Source organism: Poecilia mexicana, unplaced genomic scaffold (genome assembly GCF_051168715.1).
Source record: "Poecilia mexicana isolate PSO_F unplaced genomic scaffold, ASM5116871v1 scaffold_4, whole genome shotgun sequence".
Lineage (NCBI taxonomy): Eukaryota > Metazoa > Chordata > Actinopteri > Cyprinodontiformes > Poeciliidae > Poecilia > Poecilia mexicana.
Window position 1 is genome coordinate 3,882,209 of NW_028263373.1, and position 23,653 is coordinate 3,905,861.

At 37.3% G+C, this 23,653-nt stretch overlaps 2 protein-coding genes across 3 annotated transcripts in view; both read right to left on the minus strand.

Moving 5' to 3' along the window:
* dnajc6 (DnaJ (Hsp40) homolog, subfamily C, member 6) overlaps positions 1-5,737 on the minus strand; it is a 30,918-nt gene extending 25,181 nt beyond the window's left edge. The window contains exon 1 of the mRNA XM_014992695.2: positions 5,113-5,737. Within this exon, the coding sequence (XP_014848181.2) occupies positions 5,113-5,308 (196 nt within the window). The 5' untranslated portion in view covers positions 5,309-5,737. The remainder of the gene's footprint in view (positions 1-5,112) is intronic.
* A 7,251-nt stretch (positions 5,738-12,988) lies between these two features.
* Positions 12,989-22,911, minus strand: ak4 (adenylate kinase 4). Of its 2 annotated transcripts, none has more exons than XM_014992693.2 (6): positions 22,546-22,911; positions 22,215-22,359; positions 21,318-21,437; positions 18,662-18,834; positions 16,272-16,390; positions 12,989-14,779 (listed from the first exon to the last, which is right to left on the minus strand). In XM_014992693.2, exons 2-6 carry the CDS (start codon positions 22,354-22,356, stop codon positions 14,653-14,655), a joined length of 681 nt encoding a protein of 226 aa, XP_014848179.1. In that variant the 5' UTR covers positions 22,357-22,359; positions 22,546-22,911; the 3' UTR covers positions 12,989-14,652. The 2 variants fall into 2 exon arrangements, with proteins under 2 accessions (XP_014848179.1, XP_014848177.1); XM_014992691.2 differs by having other exon boundaries at positions 22,215-22,362; positions 22,546-22,910.
* Between the last annotated feature and the right edge of the window lie 742 nt (positions 22,912-23,653).

Here is a 23,653-nt window from a genome sequence, read left to right on the forward strand (position 1 = left end):
TAGATTAAATGCAGTACAAATATAGTCTATATTTTTACATCCTATTTCATGCCGATATCCTGTAGATACACTAACATTTCACTTTGAAATGATGAGCCTATGAGTCATAGCATAAATACATCTGCTTGTAAAGGATTGATCCACAAGGGCACAAAAACAGGACACTCAATGAATTACACACCATCTGCACTTGTGTGTATCTGTGGTGAATGTTGGAAGACATCCAACTGTTATATCTGAGTCAGCACCCGACTGGTGATCTGAGGGCTTCTCTCCCTCATCTTTTCCTTTCTGTCCCTGCCTACATCAATCTGCAACCTGCACCATAGCAACAGCAATGTCATAATTTTCCTTATATCCTGGCAGTGGAAAGGAATCCACTTATATTAACAATTAACAACTGGTGGTCTCATCTCATCATCAAGCGTAATAAAATAACTTGTTGAACAGCAAAAATCGCCTTCAGCAAGTGCTACAGTTTATTGTTGTGGAAGTGTGAGCCAACTCTCTTAAACAGCAAGAGAAAAGACAGATTGGAATGATCAGTGCACAACATGGATTGGATTTTCTGATGACAGTCTGACTGTGTAGGTGATGACTTAAAATATGTGGGGTAACCAAAGATGGCTGACAGACTAACAGCCCCTCCTCTGATTGGAGCATCTGAACTCCACTCTATCATGACCTGTAAGAAATTTGCTAACTGCTTTACAGAGAAAATTCAAAATAGTAGAGAGTTAATCCAATCCAGTATCAATGTGATGTCCAAGCAAAACAAAATGACCCTGTTCTACTAACTCAACCATAAATACATCAAATAAGCTCCAACTGTGAAAGAACCACAGCAGTGATTCTGTTGGACCTCAGTGCAGCATTCAGCACTGTTGACCATGACGTATTACTGAAGTAACTAGGGAGCTGGGTCAGATTCTCTGGTACAGTACTTGACTGGTTCAAGTCTTACCTAAAGAACAGACCAAAGGCAGCTTCTCGTCAGAGCGGGCAGAAGTCACATTCAGGGTACCCCAAGATACCCCTCTTATTTAATATCTATGAGCTCCTGTTATCTCAGATTATAGCAATTAATAATCCCACAGCTATGCAGATGATACGCAGCTCTATATTTAACGTCATCAAGTCACTACAAACCCATTTAAGCACTGAGCAGATGCATGGAACAAATCAATGCGTAGTTGTGAAATAACTTTCTTCAGCTGAACAAAACCAAAACTGAAGTTATTATTTTTGGACCTAAAGAAGAGTGACCAAGTTATTCAACTATTAAAACTAGGAACTAGCTGTAATTGTTAGGCCTGGGTATAGTCTCTCACTATAAACAAGCCCATAGTCTGGGTATAGTGAAAGTCTCAGACCTGAACCTTCAGATACACATAAAGACAATTACAAAGTCAGCCTTCTATCACCTAAAACAGTTTCCAGGATTAAAGGAGAAATGTCCCTGCAAGATCTAGACAAACTCATCTATGTGTTTATCTTTAAACACATTGATTACTGCAACAGTGTCTTTACAACTCTGCGTAAAAACTCAGACAGCTGCAGCTGATCCAGAAAGCTGTTGCTCACATTCTCAATAAAACCAGGACGATAGAGCACATCACCCCAGTTGTAAAGTCCTTACACTGTCTCCCTTTAGCTCAGAATATAGTCTTTAAAATACTTCTTTTAGTATATAAATCACTGAATGGCTGAGGAGTTCAAATTAAAAGTGAAACAGAAGAAAACAGAAGTTACTAGTTGTCTCTAGTCAGATTAGCAGGTTCTCTGAATGCATCGCCCTTTTCTGAAAGCCTCAAACCATTTTTTTTGTTTCATTATACTGACCAATGTCATTGACACAAACAGAGGTAAACAATAAAGCTTCATTGCATTTTAGTGCTCCTACACTCCCAGGCCTGGTTTTGTTTGACTGCCTTGTCAAATAAATTGTAATTGGCCTAACTATAGATAATGCTGTTGACACATTATTAGTCATTCACCGTACAGATTAACCAGAGGTATAGCTCTCCTTTCCTGGTTATTAAAAGCTACAGAAAGGATGACACAACGGCATTACAGATCTGATAAGCTGCAGCTCCAAGCTGTCGGTATGTCTGGCATACAGAGATTTATTTAATTAAAGTTTGTTCCCTTTTCTGCACCTTCATATGATTTTTATCTTCTGTTGAACAAGGAAAAGAGAAAATATAGCAGCTGTTCATATACAATGTCATGAAAAAGTCTAAAGTTATTCTACATTCTATATATTGTTTTTCCAGTATCTCTACATACTGATCTTCGGGTACTTCCAGTACTTCCACTAATCCAAAGAAAAACTTCAGCCAACATTCAGACCACATCGAGGACACTCAAAACCATTCTAATGGCGCTTGTTAATGGCTAACTTGGAAAACTTCCACGAGGATGTTCCATAACAATCTGAAGGATTTCTCTCTAAATATATGAGGTTTCTTCACCTCCACCGTTAGTTTCAGCCATGCTGTGGAGGAGAAAATGTCAGTAGCTCCATCATCTTATCAGAAACATGACAGGATCATGTTGAGGGAGGATTTCTGTGTAGACCACAGCTCACTGTGCCATTTTGTCCAATAATCTTAATCCCAAAGCTGTCAGAACAGCTTTTTAAAGAGTTGCAGTAGTTAAGTAGTTTTAAGGAGTTACTGTAACTGCAAGGAGATACAATGAGAGTATTTTAAAACATCACAAACCAGCTGCTCAGTTTTTATTTTTCCATATTGCAAATAGTTTTTAATGCACAAATTTGAACATTTTGTACATGTTTTAAAAAATTATCCTCGTCTAGAGGTGTAAAGCCCAAAAATAACCAAAAAACATTCACTTATATTTGTGAAAGATTTCCATTCTCTACAAAAAAACCAAAAAGCTCAAAAATAGTATGAATTATTTTGAATCTGAACCACATGCCCTGTCTTCTCTGTGTTGTTTCCCTAACTTTAGTATAACATAAACTCCTTCTGACTGCAATGTGAAGGAATTATACCTTGATCTCTTTCTGCTCTACATCATTTCCTGACACGTCTGTTTGAATCTGCCTGCTCCTTGTTATTCTGTTTGCTGGTCCCTTTTTTTTCCCCTCTGTGTCCAGATGGATGTGGGAGTCTGCAGCCTGGTGAGCCATTTACAGTGACGAGGCCTGCTAATGCAGACACCGGAGCAGGCTCTGATAACGACTCGATCAGGTAAAAAAGCCCGTCCACTCAGAAAGAGAGTGGGTCGGCTGAGAGCTCTTGGCTTTGCCAGAGAGATCAATGGCTTGTTTGAACGTGTTTCCCTCCTTCCAGAGAGCCAACCTTTAGCTTTCAATATCCGACTGTGTGAAAGTGGGGCAGATGGATACAGAAACACACACACATACACACGCGCACACAAACATCAAAACGACTATGTATAAGTGAGTGGGCAAGGCCCGCCAGGCCAAACACACATCTGACATGAGGGACCCCTTTGCCCCCTCCCCACTCCCACTCCCCTCGCCACACTGACCCTCCCACTCTCCTCATGCAGCTTCTTTTGTTTCACACAAACATTTTTCCCTGGAGGCAGGCTCACTGCACACAGCACTGCAGAAATGCTACACCAGATGCTAAAGCAAAGACTTTCTTTCCAATTGTTATTCTCATTAGATTCGAATTATTGTTAATTAAACCCATTTTGATTTCAAAAATAATGTATCTGGTACAATTTTCATATGATTATTCATACTTCAATTTGTGCAATTGCTGAATACAACAAAAAAACAAGAAAAGTTTATTCACATTTCTAATACCAATAGATAGTACTTAGGTTTACATGCATTTTAATTACAAATAAAGAATGTCAGTCAAATAGATCCGGGGTGCCTGTCTGATTAGTTCTTTAATGGGGTGTCCAGACGGGGGGTCATTAGTAGTTTTTAGGTGGTACACCAAACTAAAAGCCATAGCAGAATTTTGCTTTTGTCATATTAAGGGTAAGGTGAAAAAGTCAGGTGGTGGTGAACATTTAAAATTGACAAATATGTAAATAAAATAAATTGAATATATACAGATACTAATTGAAACTGGTCATTTACTTTTCTGAATTCGTCCTATCACACTTTTGCATAAAAGACTGCCTGTAAGTACAAATGGCAACATTTCTAGTAAAGGTGCACCACTCAATCGACCAGAGATAAGAATTGGATGATTTTTCCTTAATCAGTTCAGGTAAAACATTAGAAAATCTGGGGGGGAGATACTTAATCATTAAATTAATTAAACTCAAACTACCACTATGTGCTATCTACAAATTCATAAATAAACAACACATTCTGTGATGGATTTGTTTTTGAATATTGTGAAAATTTGAATGACCTTAAGGATAAATCTTTCATGTTTTAAACTGTTCCTTCCATCAAAAAATAAGGAAATCAGTGAAAATCAGAAGGGTAATTAGGCCAAAAAGCCTGATCAGTCCGTCTCTAATTTATTTGGTGTGGCCACTGGCATAACCTCTTCTCCCTGCCACCTCAGAGAATCCACTCTAATAGATAAGAGACACTCCTAAAGTGTATCACTCATAAACATCAAAGATTTTTTACTTTAATAATTATATAAACAGTTAAATCCTACATATTTCTCAGAGCTGATGATGCTTTCATTTGCTTCATTGAACAACAATCTATAATTTCTAACGATTTGCATCCTGAAATACTATTCTGAAGCCTGAGACCAATTCTTAATATTGACATTCATATAATTTCTTATGAGTACAAGTCAACTAAATATTATTTAAAGTGTGTATTCATAATTTGATTTTCAGCCTATAGAGTTTTATTTTTTTATTTTTATTTTTTTAAAGATTGTCAATTCCACTTGCAATGTATTATCTTGATATCATGAAAATGTGAAGTTAATTTCAAGAGGACAGCCAACTGAAAAGCCTACATTTGGCTTCAGTGTGTACTTCAGTGTTAGCTAGAATAATGTTCCCGGCTGGCTCTCCACCGGGACAGGCCGCATTAACACTCTGTAAAGTCATCACATCTTTACTCTAGCCTTCTTCATATCAGAGTACATCATCTAATCTGCCCGGGGGGCCGCCGAGGGTTCCTACCTGAGCTGTCCATGGTGCTGCAGTCCTCCTCTCTCAGTGGGCCTGCCTTCGGTCCGAGGGTGGCCGCGATGGAGCCGCCGCCGCCGCCGCTGCTGCCCCTGCCGAAGCCGAAGCTGTCTCCGCCGCTATCGACCAGCTGCAAACATTCATAGCCATCGTAACTGGTCTTTTTCTTGTAAGCTCCCAACAAGCTCATTACAAAAGAACGCAAGGATGGGGGCGGGGGAAATTATTTTAAAAAAAGACCAGAGGAGCCTCAAAATGACGAGTAGGCTGCTACACCACCCCGCCGCCGCCTGCGTTGCTACTGCTGCTCCTGCTGCTGCTGCTGCCGGGTGCAGCACATGTCCGAGGATGGGAGGACAACCGGTTTCCTCTGCTTTCTGAGAATATGAAATGCTATCGGTAGCTCTGCTCCCTCTCCTCCCTCCTCTCTCTGTTTCGCCTCTTCTATTTCTCACCGCCGCATTTCACTACGTCTCCCAGCTCCGGCTGTTGTTGCTGCTGCTGCTGCTGCTCTCCAAGTTAAAGGGAAATCCACCCCAGCTCCTGGTCCCCTAACGGTAACGCTGCACTTGTTATTCCCCCAATCAGCTGCTGGGATGAGCCCACTTTTTCATGTGGCTTTACGGATTGATTTTCAAACAAACAATGCAAAGCTTTATTATTTTTATTAAAACAATAAGAGAAAACAGCTACAGCATATCAACCTTGTGAAAATAATATTTTAGACAGCTAAACGATTTCCCATCTTTTCTCAGATAAAGTTGAGAAAAAATACGGAATCATGAATGTAAATTTAAAAATACTTCACCAATTAAAAAAGAAACTTGGTTAAAAAGGACTTTATCAAGAGGTATGTTTTCCTAAATGTACCAGAATGATGATGATGCAAAAATTGCAACTTCAATCAGGAAACTCAGATCCATTCACACTGAAAATGTATTGTGGAAACTGACATACGAACTTCCACCATGCAAAGCTGCTATATTGTTTTTCCAAAGTGAAGTTGATCTATTTATCATCTATACTAACTTATCCTTGGAAGTCGCCAGTCCATCACAGAGCAACATAGAAGGTCACAAGACAAACATACATTAACTTTGGGGTAATTTACACAACAGTAATGTTTTGGAACTGTGGGAGGAAGCTGAAAGAACCCATTTGTGCTTGTCGAAAACATGCACACTCCATGCAGAATGACCCCAGACCACAATATGAATCCAAGAACTGACTGTAGCAAGGCAACAGTTCTACCAACTGTACCCCTATTAGTGATGCTAATGTCATAAAAACTGCAAGCTGTCAGAAAAATAAGGTCCAGAAAAGTTCTAAATGTGATGTATTTTTTTATTTTAACCAGAAAGTCCCTAAAGATTAAATCTCTTTTTCAAGGGAGACATGGTCAAGTGGCACACCGGTGTACATTATGCAAAACAAACATTAAAAGGTTCAGACCACTGAAGCGTCATAAAATTCACTAAAGTACAAAATAAAAAAATTACAATATCTTTTTGTCAATATTCATGTTTCTATAGTTTATTCTACTTGATCTAAAAAGAAATTTGCAATCAATGTCAAATATGAAATTTGATATTTTTAGTAATTTTCCAAAGCCAGAAATATAGACTGTATTTTATGTTCATTATTTGTTTTTCATATTTTCTTTAAAGTAGAAAAAAAACTGCAGAACAACTTTCTCTAATTGTTGTTTTATACAGTTTGCCAGTGGGTTGTATAATTTACAGCAATGCCCATGAGCTGGTAACAAGATTTCTTTTGTAGTCATTTCTAATATATTAAAATTCTGAGTCTGAACTTCTTAAAAAAAAAAAAAAACATTTCTTCTGTGAATAAAATTGCAAAATAACAATATGCTGTATTAGTAGAAAAGAACATTTCAAATCTAAGCCACAGACAATTTATCTCTGGTGGTCAGGCATCAGAATGAAAAATAGAGCGTGCCACTGTAAATTTGTGCATCTTTCTATTCCGACCCCAGGTCAGTTCAGAGCCAATCTGAGCCCAAAGATGGCATGCTTCCTTCCTGTGCCCTGTCCCCTGGCAACAGAAACCGTGCATGGTTCTGAAAAGAGGACATGAGCCTGGGAAACTCTTTTTAGGAGAGCGGACGGGAGGCTCAAAGCACAGCGGGAACGGAATGTGCAAAACGGAGGATTCCCGCTCCATAACCGGATGCTACGTGCTCCCACTACACTGATGCAAATTACCTTCCTGTCCGGTGACTAACCGTGCCTAACAGTAGCCATTATTCTTTTCCACTGTGCATGTTTGGAACAGGCAACAAACATGTGCAGCAGCTCTATGAAAGGTGAAAAATATAATTAGTTTCCTTCCTTCATCTGTTGCATTGTTACCATTTAGTTTTGTTGTAGCTAAAAGTATTTGAGTGTACTTATATCTGTAAAGTAAAGTGCAAATTGTGATAAAAGCATTAAAGTAATTTTTGAGGTATTTTTTCTAATGGTTAGAAAACGTCTTATAAACTAATACTTAGCAGCTGTTGTATCTTACAAAAGTAATCATACCCTTTAAATCTTTCATTCCTGAGGTTGTAACTTTTTTTAAATAATAAAATGCTAGCATAATGTTTTACTTTTACCAAATTTAGTTTTTGTTAGACATGAATGGAGCTTGTATATTATAGATGGAGACATGCATTTGTTATGTAGGTAATTTTATTTATTTTAGATTTGTGCTTTGTGCATTTTTTTAATTTTTGGAGTCTTTTCTGCAGCCTTCAGCAGGCTTTCTCTGCATTTTGTTCCTTCTTTTTTCCCACCAGCTCCCCTGTTTCTTCTTAGGAATCACTACAGCATAATGCTGCCACCTCTGTACTTCACTGTGGAGATGCTGTATTTAAGTTAATACACAATTATTGTGGAGCAGACAGCTAATAGTAAACCAGTGCAACCAATTGGCTACACTGTATTGTATTTAGTAGTAACAGAGTAAAGGGGCTGAATACAAAGGCCTCAAAGACTTCCAGTAGAACTGCAACAAAATGTGTCAAACTTTTCAGATTTTCAGACTTTTCATCCTAAATCTTAATTAAATACATTAGTGCTTGTGGCTGTGAAAAATGTTGCAGGGGAATAAATACTTAGGAAAGGCACTACATAAAAAAAGTCCCCTCAAATGAATGAGCAACAACTTTGCTACTAACATGGGTGACAAAAGGTGACGGTCAACAATAAGAAGGCACAACTTTACTGACCTATTGTCATGTAAGAGAAACAGAAAAACTGGTTTCTGAGCTGCTTTCACACAACAACACTGTGGACAGTAACACTGTCTTATCTTAGCTGGAAACTACATACCATTCATAAAGGGTTGGATACAAATTTACACCACACTTTTAAGATTTTTAGTTGTAAGGTCACTACTTTTACTTTTTTTTCTTATAGCTAATCATAATCCTTTGTCCACTGCAAGTTATCCTAACAAGTATTGGATGTTAAACTTTATTTGTGCACATTTTGCAACTTCTCCAGTGTTTAAAAGCCTTTTCTTCACACTGATAGATGTTTTAAGATATGTTTTTATGGCTCAAATTTACAAAGAGCATGCTCTAGATCTTAGTTTTTTTTTTCTTTCATAATATCAAGTCTTTCTCTCTGCACATCTCCTTCATAAAGAACATTGTTTTATTAAGGAAAGTGCTGAAAATCATTTGCAAATTATTTGTGCAACATTCCTGGAAGTGTGGGCATGCATTATAAAATCTTTATGTGCTTTTAAATATGCTGCAGAAACTTAAATTGCTTTATGACACATGACAGAGAATGAGTCTGAATCCATCACAGCCTTTACTGGTTTTTACTACCATCCTCTAGTATTTACTTAGGATTGATGATTATCCACATAACAGTTAAAGCAAAATCAAGGAATCTGCTGGATCAGCTGAAGGATTAGGAATAAACTTCAACTGAGCAGCTGTAGCATTAGCTTCTCGGATCTTTTTTTTTTTAACTCACAGTTTGCATTGACACCACAGTGTCCTGTCAAAGTATAAAGCAGTATTGAATTAAAACATTTTCACATTTTGTTTCTTAACCATGATCATTAGTGTATTTCACTGAGATTCTGCATGACTGGTTAATAAAAAGTAGTGCATAATAGTGCAAGCTTTGCAATAGATAATCAGCTGAATTTTTGTCTGGTCCCATTCTAATGCTAAATGATCTAAACTACATTTTTCCTCTTGATGTACATTTAGGGTCAACGCCTGTCAAACACTCCTATTATGGGTGAGTTATTGCAGTCTTCATGATAGACAGTGTTTTCTGTACATTTTAACTATAGAGTATCAGGTTAAAGGGGATCAATACAAATACATGCAGTTTTTATATAGTTATAGTTATAACTAATTGTTCATAGTTTCACTGCTGCACTTTTGTCAAATGTTCAAAGATTTAAACATTTTGTGATTTATTGTACTTCAGTGGAGTTCAGCTCCTCGTTTCTGACAAGAAAGTAATTACTATTGTAAAAAAAAAAAAAAAAAAAAAGCCTGTCACGTCCCGGAGTAATGATCATAACATGGAGCTAAACCAAGCGCTGTTAAGCTGTTCACGTGATGTGTGTGACGCGCAGTGATGTGACGGTGCGCAGTTGGACAGCGGAAGAGGAGCTGTCCTCTTAGAATAAAGCTTTTCCTGATAAATAAGGCTGGTGGTTCTGATAAATCAGAAAAACGACTGGTATATCTCCCCGGTAACGATAAGATTAATTAAAGATAGACGTCTTTCGTGTCGTTATTTTTCATAGAAACTGGTGTATGAATAATTGTTATTTCTCCCCTGAAAACATGGATTGCACGAATGGGTTCAAAAATATGCAACTGTCTGAAGTAGCAGCCTTCCCACTATTCTTTCAGCCAAGTCATCGATTGAAATTACATCATGTGGAATTTCCGCACAATGGGTTCAAAAATTATGAGAATAGATTATTTGTTTAGAAAGATCGACACTCGTGACAAAAATATCCCAAATGATGTCATTCATAACCCGGCTGTGTGCGTCCCAAACAGGCCCGGGCGACGTAACCCAACTTTTTTTTTTTTTTTTTTTCTATGCCTCGAGAAAAATAACATAATGTCACCTTGAAATATGTGCATGTTCATTAAAATAACGCGGCTGCCATGCGAGCGCAAGATGCGCTTTCAGTGTGAGTGGTCACGATTTGTAAGGGTAGCTTAATATTATGTAACATCCAGGTTCCGATCATGATGTGCTCGTCTTTTCTGTTGAAATGATGCGAAACAATAAAGCTGGGGTTTACAGAAACCTATCGAAAAATCAAAGAGATGACCACAAACTGACAGTCCAGAGGAGACTTTTACCTTTCAGAGCGCTTTCTATCATTCTCCCAGGAGCGCCGTCTTGTGCCGCTGTGGAGATGCGCTTTGAATCCCGGCTGCGCGCGCGCGCACACGCACTGACCTTTGCTTTGTCATTCACTGTCAGCTGAAGGGTCAAGGCGTCAAGAACCCAGTGAAAACTGGGCACCCCTGCAGGGATTTCCAGGTAGATCCCAGTTTCACCTGTCAGTGAAGCCGTGGAGGTGCCGAGCTACTGCATCATCACACCGCTAAACGCGTCTTTGGCGTAGGTCCAGAAAACAGGACTGCCATTGGTAGATCTGTAGTGCATGTGGATGTGAGAAAGCAAGAGGGCAGCATTGGCTAGAGTGTTCATAGATCTGTCCAGCAGCGGCGCTCTGTGCTTCCTGACTGGAGCAGGAAAACATGGAGTGGATTTTAGTGACAGAAACAAAAAATCTGACAAATCGCAGAAGTTTTCATACCCTGATACTTTTCCATTGTTTTGTCGTGTGTCTAATGAGATTTTGACTGACCAGCACATAATAGTGCATATTTGAGAAGTGCAAAAAAATCTTTTAAAAATTGCTGTGCAGTCTGACAAGTATGGCATACATTTGTATTTAGCTCCTTGTATCTTGATACCCATAAACACAATCCAGCGCAACCTTCTGGTTGCTCCATCATACATTTGAAATAAAACTTACTCTTGATGGAGATCTGTGACTTGCAACTATCCAGTTCACTTCATCAAATCAGACTGCTTTGTGTTTGTGCCTGTGTTAAGCAAAATAAAGCTTAACTGGGATGACTAGTTTTGTAAAACATAACTGCAGACAATTCAGTAAAATAATGTATTATTTTTGGTCATTTCCAAACTAACACAACTATTTTTTGATAAATTATGTTCAAATAGAAAGAATGTCATCAATAAATGCAAGTCAGACGTCTGACTGATGTGTAATATTTTTGTTCAGATTGTCTTGTGATCCATTGTGATAGCTTTCTTTATTGTTTAATTGTTATTTAATTGCTTTTTTTTAATAATTGTTTGTTATTAAGTGAAATAACACTTTTCCTCCACTATGTGTAGTAAAGGATTTGCTAGCTGGTGTGGCTTTGCTGTTTTGATTGCTCACTGTCATTGTAACTGTTGAGTCTTTTACTTCTATACATCATATTTCCAGGCTGAAACAAACACTAAAGATGGATGAATTCATTGGAAAGAATGTATTGAAGTAAATTCATCATGCTAGAGCAAAGTGTTCATCTAAAGCTGAGCCCTGCAAACACAAACAGAGCTGCACCTCATGTGGAAGGTAAACACAGAAGATGAAGCTTTAATCTGTGTCAGACAGTGGAGTGGAGTTTAACCCAGGCTCTAAAGCACATTGGCTTTACTTACAAATCCCCCAGGATTAGGAGAGGAGGAACAGACAGACAAACAGACAGACAGGCAGGCAGGCAGTTAGGCCTTCAGGAAGAAACACTATTCCCACCTTAAGTCTGACCTACTTCATGGGTAATTCAACTGAAAAACAGACAAATCTGAAAAATAAAAGTAAAAACTGCTGCAAAAATCTGATTTCAAAAGCGTGTGCACCCCAAAATAATGTTTTGTTGGAGCAGCTTTTGATGAAATTTTAATATTGTCTTTTTTTGCATCAATTTATTGTCTTTCCATGAATTGCCCAATCCAGCTTGCACATTTGTTTTACAAAGTCAATCCTATTATGAGGAAATTTCTTGGCCACAGCCATTCTTTTGTTTGTTTACATGAACAGTACCCAAGTCCAGTCCTTGAGAGCTACTATCCTGCAACTTTTAGATGCATACCTCTTCCGGCACACTTGAATCAAATGGTTGAATTCCCTCTACAGTCATTCAACTTTGAAGAGGAATGGTAACCAGTCATTCATTTGATTAGATGGAGAAAAGGTATGCATCTAAAAGTTGAAGGACAGTATCTGGATCACTGGAGTGGTGCACCCCTGGGATGTGTGCTTGGAGTCTATGTATTACTGAAATATGAAAGACCTCTTCATCCTCATCTTTCTAGATTTTGAGATGTCAAATATGGCTATGATGCAAAGCCAAAACTTTTTAAAGTTATTTTTGATACATACTGCAACTGAACCAGGTAACCATTCCTTGAACCTGGGAAATATAACTCCCCTGGACCTCTGTTAATTTTGTGAAATCGTATAATCTATAAGATTTTGATCTTGTATAACCTCTCTACCAATACATAGTAGCTAAATGACACAAATGATATGCAAATCATACCAGAACAGCAACATTTGATATATTATTCAAATTAACTGTAATTTATAGGACTGTAACTAAATCAACAGGTTCTTCAACACTGAAGAATGAGAATTACGTAATTCCACTTATTGTACTCCAGCATGAATGAGTGTGTAGAGTATTACTTAGAGAATACAATCAGCTTAGGTGTGCAGACTGTACATAAGGAAGGAACAATGTCACAAGTTGCAACACTCACTTGATTAACCACACAAGAAGCAGTCATGCTTTCGACAATAGTTTTATTGTTCTTGGAATGTAACTTCGTTTTAACCACGTTATATGAAAACAAGGCAGAAATGTCTCTGTGGCCTTACATAAAAGCTGTGTAGCGCTGCGTTGTAGTTTCACCACTTTAGTTCCTCAACCATTCATTTCAGATCCCATAGCTTGCATGCTTACTTAAAGCATGAAAACTATGCTTTAAGTAAGTTGCTCCATGGTGGCTCTTATCCTACAGTTTCTTTTCCTTTGGTCTACCTACAGAGAGACAACATATAGTAAAATTTTGTGTCCGCTACAGCCTGTCATTGATTTAAAGCTGCTATTTACAGGCTTCAAGCTGGAACTTCAGAGTTTGGTTAAAAGCAGAACCATAAGGTCACAGAACTGAAGAAACAATTCAAACTTATCTTTGTCAGCTGCAGAGATTGGTGAATACTTTACCAAGTTATTACATACGGCAAACTGTAACTGATGGAACCAAAGCTATTCTCTATGGCAAGCAGCTGTAAAGTAAAGCTAGCAAAGATAGATGTTCTGTAATGACAACTGATATAGAATAAAAAAAAGAGCCCCTGAAGAGACTGTAACAGTGTCAGAATCATAACAAAAAGTCATTTTCATATATGCACCAACAGGGAAATGTTACACTTTATAGAGAAATCGTAAGGCAACACCAGAGTACATTTAAAGAAATGTAACAACATTCAAGGCATTAGTTTTAACACCTCCAGAGAAACTAATTCATCAACAACCCAAAGAGGTTCATCCAGTTCCCAATACCTCTGAAACAACTGCATACAGAATCACAGAGCTCATTTAGGTCAAAAACTTTCAGAAAAACATGGCAGTACACTTGTAACTAATTTGCTACATAACAAACTGCCATCAGGCACATGTTGGGGCACAAATATGGAAGATAATTTTTCCAGTTTAAAGCTTGAAGCAATCATATGGAATGCTCAGTGAAGATGGAAGTCCTACTTGGAAAGTCAGAGGGGCCTCACCAAGTCATCACCCCAAAATCCAATATGGCTGCTGAACAAATGAAAGGCAGCGAGAGCTGCAGTATCAGCTTCTGTACCTCAATAAATCAGCCACAAAGTTCTTTTTAAACTGCCAGCAAAAATGTTGCAACAGTGTTTTAATAAGAATATGCAGTTATTGGCTTAGTTTGCGAATTGTGATTAGCCTGGTTACTAAAAACTATCAGGAAATGAAACAGTTTTTTTCAATTTGGAAATCTGCCTTGATAGAGCATTTTGTTTGAGGGTTTGATATAACTTGTGTATATCACACCTCTCAATTTTTGGTTTCTAGAAAATATTTGAGCTGCCATTAAAAATGGACTTTTTTTGCTCTGCTTTTTAAGTCTCTACAAAAGGTATGATTGAAAATACAAAAAGTCACACAAGCTATAGGGAAAAGAAAAGACAGTTCTCTCAAAACCCATAGAGACAAAACCCAAATTTTTCAAAGTGATAATTAGGAAATCATGGCAATCTTAAGTAGAAAGCCTTGGAAATGTTTACGTACAACCATTCATAAAAATCAAACATGTCGATTTGTGTCCTAGTGCATTTCTTGGAATCTCACTTGAGCAAGTAGTAAAAAAATTAAAGAACATAACAAAAAAAACCTTCCTCTTTCTTCTCTGTGGTGTCTTCTCAGGGCGTTTGGATTGGATGGGCCCCTGACGGCTGTGTGTGCATCTTGGTGCTGAGGAGAGAGTTGATGTAAGGCCAAATCTTGTCAGTCTCTGTTCCAGAAAATGAGTGCAGCACTCCTTGTGATCTGAGTGAAGATTAAAAAAAAATAGAATTGGTTATGGCTGTCAAAATATTCCAGATGAAGTAAAAAAACAAAGTATTTTCTTGACATCTAAGCTTTTTACTTTTACTGACAGAAACTTAGATGGGAATTATGGTTTCTCATTAAAATCTAAAATGAAACAAACACACACACACACACACAGACAAAAAACAGGAATGTAGGAGTTGGTCCGGTAACCGGTGGGTTTCTCAGTCTCAGCCGTTGTCTCCTTGGTCAAGACTCATAACCAGCTTTGCATGCTTTTAGCATGTTTCAGAATGTTTTATGACAGAAGCTGAAAGCGTGACAAATTAAAACTTCGCTGGACTCCATTGAACCATTATCTGCTAAAATATGTCTGCTATTCATCCTAAATAAATTGCAGAAACATATCCACTTCTCAAATAAATCTTCCTTTTTAAACATTTTCTGCATCTTTGTCTTTCCCCCTGACTTCATTTCTACCGTCTTACTAATACTTTAAGTTGTTAACGTTGAGTCTTCGTCCCTCAGTAACAACATTCATTCTGAAGAGTGTCGTTGCCAGACCGACCTGGTAATTCTTACTGTGGTGCGTTCACTGTTCATCCAGAAAGGATAATATTTTTAAGTTTTTGTCCAGTTGCTGGTCAGGCTGAACCACCTTGAAAATCATCCGTTTGGTACCTGTCGATTTCTTGATGCATCTTAAAAAGGGGCAGTATTATCTAAAATTGACTATTTTGAGCTTTACATCTTGTTAAATTGTTAAATTACCTTGATTCTTTCATGCATGTTTGAGAAATCATTTAATCTAAACAGTAACATTTCAGCTGTTCAAAACACCTGGGGGGGACATAGCACTGCCGTCGAAGACAAAGCTCTTCCTCAGAGCTGCAGTTTACAAACTACCGAGCTTCCACCTTGCAGAGCAGCCCTCTGCTGAGTCTCCTCTACTAAGCTCCTTCAGCCAGCAGCAATTAGAAAACACCTGGTGGAACTGTGCATAAGCTGAGCTCATTATACGAGCGACTTCTCAGTGAAATGCTGGTAAAAACATTGTTAAAAAGTTAATAAAGGAGCGATGTTGGGATGGCCTCAGAAGGAGCAGAAGTTTTTAAAGAGACAGAGGCCCAGTTTGAAGGTGATAAATTAGGAAGTTGCATTTATTTTAAGGCATATTTCATATGGTATTTTTATAACAACTGGTGTTAACATAATTACTTGAGTGTGCTAGAAAAAGGCACTATATATCTGGAAAACAAAATACTTCCACTTTAACTCCCTGTAATTATATCATATGATAAAAAAGTAGAATAAACACATAATTCTTACTTAAGATAAGGATTCTTGTAAGTTAATGACACCATCAGTTAGATATATGAAAAGCAAGAGTTTACAAGTATTTTCAGAAAATACGAGTGTCTTTAAAAAATTCGCATCAAAGATATTCTGATTTCAAATTGGTCAGCATAAAAAGCAACTTTTAACCTACTTGTACAGATCTATAACAGGCTTTGCCAATTCCTTGTAATGTCGGAGTCGTGCCATCAGAGCCTCTGGTTTATCGTCATCGTGCTGAATCAGCAGCTCCCCAGTGATGTCATCTTTACCCTGAGGATGACAAGCCAAGGTCACAACAATTAAAGCTGCAACAGTCTATTAAATCCTCCATGGCAGAGAATTATGTCAAATTGAAAAATATTTGCCCATAAAATGCTCCTCATTATACACCAAAATATAACCAGTGAAAAAATCCCATAATCACAAATCTATTAACTAAAATTTACAAGGTTATTTGCATAACAGAAATGTTGGTATTTCTGTATTCCAAAAGACAAATTTTGAACATCAAAATAAATCCTTTTTATTTATAACTTTTTACGTTTACTTCCAAAAGTTGTTTTATAAAAAGATTCTGAGTCAAATCTCTTTCGCCTTCTATATGTATATAGCTGAATCTAATCTCATTAAATTACATGACAGCTAGATTTATATTATTTAAAAAGTTGGCATTTATTGTGTGTATTTTGAGTGTCTTTAAATTAAAAACATGTTAGTACTTGAAAGCCTGAAAAGTGTCTGTAAGAATTCAAATTTATTGTGGATTTTCTCTGATTTATACGTGATAAAATTATACATGCAGGCTCAAATAAATAAATAAATAAATAAATATATATATATATATATATATATATATATATATATATATATATATATATATAAATAAAATAAAAAAAATTTTTTATTATTTTATTTAAAAAAAAAAAAAAAAAAAAAGTATTTTATTTATATATATATATATATATATATATATAAAAATTCCCCTCTCACCCTCCGTGGGTGGTCTCTTTCATCCTCTGAGCTCGGGTCCTCTACCAGAGGCCTGGGAGCTTGAGGGTTCTGCGCAGTATCTTGGCTGTGCCTAGAACTGCACATTTCTGGACTGAGATGTCTGATGTTGTTCCTGGGATCTGTTTGAGCCACTGCTCCAGTTTGGGGGTGACTGCCCCGAGGGCCCCGATGACCACAGGCACCACTGTGGTCTTCACCTTCCAGGCCTTCTCCAGTTCCTCTCTGAGGCCCTGGTATTTCTCCAGTTTCTCATGCTCCTTTTTCCTGATGTTGTGGTCACTTGGTATTGCTACATCCACCACAACGGCTTTCCTCTGTTCTTTATCCACCACCACAATGTCCGGTTGGTTCGACATTACCATCTTGTCTGTCTGGATCTGGAAGTCCCACAGGATCTTAGCTCGGTCATTCTCCACCACCTTTGGGGGTGTCCCCCATTTTGACCTCGGGGCTTCCAGTCCATATTCTGCACAGATGTTCCTGTACACTATGCCCGCCACTTGGTTATGTCGTTCCATGTACGCTTTCCCTGCCAGCATCTTGCACCCTGCTGTTATGTGCTGGACTGTCTCAGAGGCCTCCTTGCACAACCTACACCTTGGGTCTTGTCTGGTGTGGTAGATCTGAGCTTCTATTGCTCTGGTGTTTAGCTTTATTTATATATATATATATATATATATATATATATATATATATATATATATATATATATATATATATATATATATATATATATATATAAATAAAATAAAAAAATTTTTTTATTATTTTATTTAAAAAAAAAAAAGTATTTTATTTATATATATATATATATATATATATATATATATATATATATATATATATATATAACAGAGGCCTGCCATATATATATATATATATATATATATATATATATATATATATATATATATATATATAGATATTCAAACTGTGAGGAACAAAGGTAATGGGTCCTTATGTAGGGTGTATACAAATATCTGATTTCAATTTTATTAGTGGGTATGTGTATATGTTTGAGTTGGTATGAATATATTTGACACATAAAGTTTAACCTTGTAACTAATTCTTGCTTTTAAAATTAGACGCTGCACAACCTTTCCACTCTGAATAAAACAAAATGCTCAAACGCTGGATTCAAAGCCCCGCAAATAACGAGATATTTATGCATGTTAGAATATGATGAGCTTGTAAACTTCTGACCATCAACACCTGTAGATTTACAGTAACCATTTCTCTTTGCAATATAGATTTACAGTAACCATTTCTCTTTGCAATATAAAGAAAGAAGCTTGAGCATTACTTCAGGAGTAATGATACTATGGCTGTGTTCCTCCCCCCCCCCCCCCCCTCCCCCCCCGACACCCCTCTTTACTGAGCGTTTTTGCTGAATCACTATGATACCTAAATTCTTTTCAGCTTTGAAACACGCCCGTACAATCTGTGTGAGGAAACAACAGGCTGTCACAACATCTAGAGCTCAGGATTTGAATCTTTGCCAGCAAGGGCTCACTTTCACATGTTTGGTACCTGAACTAGAGGGGGGTTGAATCCCATGTTGTAAACTCTGCCACTGGCAGGGTGGACCCAGCGGTCACTCAGCCTGTCCTTCAGAGTCTCATAGGGAATGTTGAGGCTGATGACCAGGTCCATCTGGTAGAGACTGTTGAGGGCCTGCGCCTGCGCCAGCGTACGGGGGAAACCTGGACACATTTCAGAGGGAGAAGCAAGAAATCCTGAGTTGTCATTACAAGCTGTGTTTTATGATTACACACACCTTGCTTATTTTCCCTCGAAACACACATGCATTTGACAAGTTCTGACTTCTGATTTCAATTTGAACAGGCAAATTGTGTACGAGTAATTCCTAATTTTATTATTTCAAACTATGATGATAGGTTGTTATTGCCAACAAAACTTGAAACTTGCAATGTTTGCTGATTTCCACTGAAATGGCCTGTAAGCTCATGGACCATCAACCAGAACAACAGAAACCTCTAATTCGTGAATGCACTACTCACTGTTTCAAACTAATCTACGTAGCACATTATCTGCACAAGTGTGTACACTCTGTGCATTCTGCATAGTTTATATTTCTATTTTATCTGACTACTTATCTAATTTATACCTAAATGTAATATTTTTGGTTTCCAATGTGGTCAAGAAAGTAAGAATTTTATTTTATAAGGAAACATTTTTCCTTACTGTGCATATGACAAGAATAGCTTTGAATTTATATTGTGAGCTTTTAAATATAGATGCATTTACTTTGCTTTGATGTTCTAATATACTGATATGGCCCTGCAGGCATTGGAAATCAGATCATCTTCATGAATAAAATTCATTTTTGCTTTTCTAACTTGGAGTTGTGTCGTCTCTCGACTAATTGTTTACTTGTTTATATTCAAGATCCAATGTTTCAACATTCAAGTTTATTTCATCAAGTCTCTCCACCACAGTGGGTAAAGTTTAACAATGGAAATGTCACAGCAACCTCTTTTCTTTTGGGTGTGTTTTGTGTCTATGTGTGGGTGTGTGTGTGTGGTTCCACATGCAAAGTATGTAAAAACAATGAGCCTAGTTATTTCTCCAATACTGATGCTCAATGGCCATGTTGACAGATGTTCCGCCACACCCAGCCATTACAGACAAGCCCAAATTAACAAGAATGGTGACACATCAACAAGAAATCTTTTACATATATTTATTGACATCTATTTAAGCTGCATGGATTTAGATGTTACAATTAAGGTCAGTAAGTTCTGTAAGTTCAAGAGTTGCATCTGCTTTGTTTTCTTAACATACTTTCAGAGTTGGTTTCCAAATTCAAAGTTCCATACTTCTCCAGACTACAATTCCCAGAGTACACTGTTCTTTTTAGCCCATTTTAAAAGAATAAATACAAAGTGTCAATATGGATTCATGGGATTTCAATAGTAATCAGACTCTAAAAATGAAAACTCTGAACCAGATACAGAAAGGGATTTTACCGGTACTGAATATTATTAATATATATGTAACATTATTTAATATGCTCATGACTACAACTTTATATCTACTTTTAGATTTTACAACAAGAATATTTTCAAACCTTTAAAAGAAGACAACAAAATCATTTTTTGAATAATATTATTGTCAACCTGATGACAAAATGAAAAAAACTAAAAATAAGTCCTTCTAGTGTATTTAGTAAGTCTTATTCACATATACAGCATGAGAAAACACAGCGATGCCTCTAGAACTAGCCTTTCTTAAAAACGTTTCTCAAATCTTTATAACATTATTGGGCAAAGTTACAAAGAGCTGCTGTGAAGGACATGTGGCTCTAGAGCCGCAGGTTGCAGAGCCGTTAGAAAAAGAACAGAAACAAAGTCTACTGAAAAACCTCATCTGAGCTGAGAAGGACAGCAAAGTAACCATTAAAGTTAAAGGTTGGCTTAGTTCCTGAGGGGTCATGAAGTTCAAATCCAGCTCAAAAAATGTCACAAGTGCAGCAATCCATAACCCGGTAAAACTGACTGAAACAACACAACCAAAACTAGTAAATTAACAACCAAATGGGTACAATATGAGACAAATTAATTTCAATAGTAATTCAGTAAAAAAGGTTTGGAAATAAAATATCAGCTGAAATCAAACTGGCCAAACATTATTTTCTTCTTTTCCTATGGATCTACTTTTTCTGTTAAAACATATTCTTCCAGCCAGCACTGTGAATGATTACTGCTTTGTCAAAACAGCAAAGGTACGAGGGGCTATGCATAATTAAGTTAAGTCAGTTAGTGTTTACTCTTATTTTTACAAGCACAGACATGATTAAACCTGCTAAAGGTTTTGAGATTTTAATTTGAATAAACCTTTCCTCACAATGACTCAGATTCAGTGGTAATGTCCATGGACAGACTTGTTTTTGAAGTGTTTGCATGTGGTCCTGCTTATAAATTTGCAATTCACTGTAGGATTCTGAGGGGTGGCATTTGGTTGGGCCAATCAGCTTTAAGGGTTAGCTGGCAGTTCTCACAACAACCTTCAGGGTGCATGGCAGAAAACATCTTCCATTACAATGAATCATGACTAAAAACTGAAACGGTTATGTACAGTTCTGCTTTTGTCCCCCCCCCCCCCCTGTGCACCAGTGGAATTGAGTAAGCAGAAGCAAAAGTGGCAAAAACATAAGCTTTCTTACCGTCTAGTAGCCAACTGTGGTTCCGCAGCTGCTCCAGTTTGGGCAACATCAATCTGGTCATCACTTGGTCAGGCACCAGCATGCCTCTGTCTATGTAGGTCTTCGCCAGCATGCCAGCCTCTGACACATGACAGCCAAGTAAACATAGAGCACAGCATGTTTGTTTCTGCTTCCTGATGTTGAAGATTTCAAAAAAGAAAGAAATGGGGGAAAAAAGCAGGAAAAGATAGAGCGGAGCCTGTTGGGTTTGTCATCACCACCAGTTTCTGTTACTGTCACTGCAACCTTTTAAGTTTATGATGGAAGCTGCAGGGTCTCCTGTGGGTTATTACATAAATACTTCCACTGAGTCCCAGAGTTTAACAAAAACATCATTCAACTGAACTGGGTGGGGGTGGGGGGGGGACAGAAAAGATCAGGGCTTTCTTAAGTTCTTTATGCCAAAATTTTGTGTCATGTTATTTATATCTTGTTGGGAATTGAATCATTTATAGGTGGAAAGTTAATTTGATATACTTGAGAAAATTATGAGAGAGGCATACATTTTTAAATAAGTTAACAAACTGCCATAAAGTCTTGTGAACACCAGAATGATCAGTTTTGGGGTTTTTTTGTGCTTGTTTTGAGTGCTGCTGTGGTGCCAGAGACTTGCTGCAGCTATTAAGTCAAGTAGTCATTTCTTCTTAAACTAGCAAAACAAATAACGAGTATGTCCCCTTAAAGTTTTTTTTTTTTTTTTTTTGAAGTTTTCTTTAACAATATCTGCCCGATTTTTCCCCAAATTATGTTATCATTGTAGTGGAAACCCCCCCACATTGCGAAAGACCAGAGAAAATAGCTAATTTTGGGTAGACTCTTCCTGTTGTCACCACTTAAGTGTTGTTTTGGCTTTCTTACCTGTGTTGGCTGCTATACCCTCGCGTAGAAAGTGGCCACTGGACAGGTACTGCAGGCCAAAGCTGTGTGCAATCCTCTTGCAGATCGTGCCTTTTCCAGATCCCGGTGGACCCAAAACAGCAGCACGCAAAAGCTTGGCCATATCCTGCTACAATAACAAAGAGTTCACAATGTAAAAAAAAAAGGTATTTAAGGTGTAGGAGATGCTCCAGATTTAGGTTTGCAGCAGAAGCACCAGTAATTTGTATTCTGCTGCACACTTGAACAACAAAAACAACGGTTTGGAACTATATTTTAGCGTGTCAGTGGAATCGTGTGGATCTTTACGCACTGCCTTCTCGTTGCGTGCAGCGGAACTGTTCCCCTTTTGGACAGGAACGAAGTCAAAACGCCTTTTTTTCCTTTTCCTTCTCTCACTCCTGTGGACGTGGGTCGCTCCCTGCGTCTTTAAGAACAGAGGTTGTCCTCCGCGAATGAATGAGAGAGTCTCCACAACGCCCTATTTTTTTGCTCGCATCATCCAGGAAAAATGCGGATGGGTTTACTTCGCTGGGCAAACTGGTTACTGTAGTTTTTTAATACAGTTTAAACAGTTTACGTAAGTACGAGAGTTAAGTGATTGAATTATATTTACTAATCAATTATGGGAATGTAACATAGCAACACAATAAATCGAACGCGAAAGCTCCAAATAAGACAAAATAGAGAGAAGATCAAATGTAAACAATGGCAGAAAAAAAAACAACTTTGTAATATTTCCGGTATTGTCTGTGTCACTTCCTCTCACTGGAACACACACGGTATTGGCAACAGGAAGTAATACAGAAGGTAACCGCAGGTGTTTCAACTAGCATTTATTTTATGATAAATTTAATTTTTTTGAAAAATAATAAAGTTATTTTTTTTAAAAACAACTCATAAAATTATAGTTTACAGGGGGAAAAATGAATAAAAACAACATCAGGAAATGACACAATAATAGAGACAAACACTAGGTTATTGATTTTTGTCGAGTAAAATTTCCCCCCTGAACATCAACAGCAGAACCATCACACTGATGCACATCTTTCTGCATCAAACTGTTAAAATGTTGAATATTAGAATCCCTTTGATAGTTGAACTCATTCTGTGTCTTGTAATTTTGTTTCCCATTTTGTGGTTTTTAGTTTTGCTTTGTTGTGTTAAATCTTGTTTAGCGTGCAATTAAATTACAATGAATTGATTCAAACTATTAGTACTACTGTTGTCATATTAGTATATTAGCAATAGTAACATAATTTAGAATACTCCTCCGGAGTGGGGAAATAAGGGTGATATCAGCAATCAAAGGTCAGAGGGCTCATGAGGACTCACACAAAGGTACATAGGACTATGAATAAAAAATGAATAAAAAAACTGTCAAAGCAAGTCATTATATATATGACTTGCTTTGCTTTATA

What these genes read in the sequence shown, in the direction of transcription:
- ak4 (XM_014992693.2), bottom strand. Translation starts at nt 22,356, where the DNA reads ATGGCCAAGCTTTTGCGTGCTGCTGTTTTGGGTCCACCGGGATCTGGA. An exon ending in CCACAGTTGGCTACTAGACG is followed by an intron (nt 18,835 to 21,317) that starts GTAAGAAAGCTT and finishes AAATGTGTCCAG; the next exon opens with GTTTCCCCCGTACGCTGGCG. An exon ending in CCTGTTATAGATCTGTACAA is followed by an intron (nt 14,780 to 16,271) that starts GTAGGTTAAAAG and finishes ATCTTCACTCAG; the next exon opens with ATCACAAGGAGTGCTGCACT.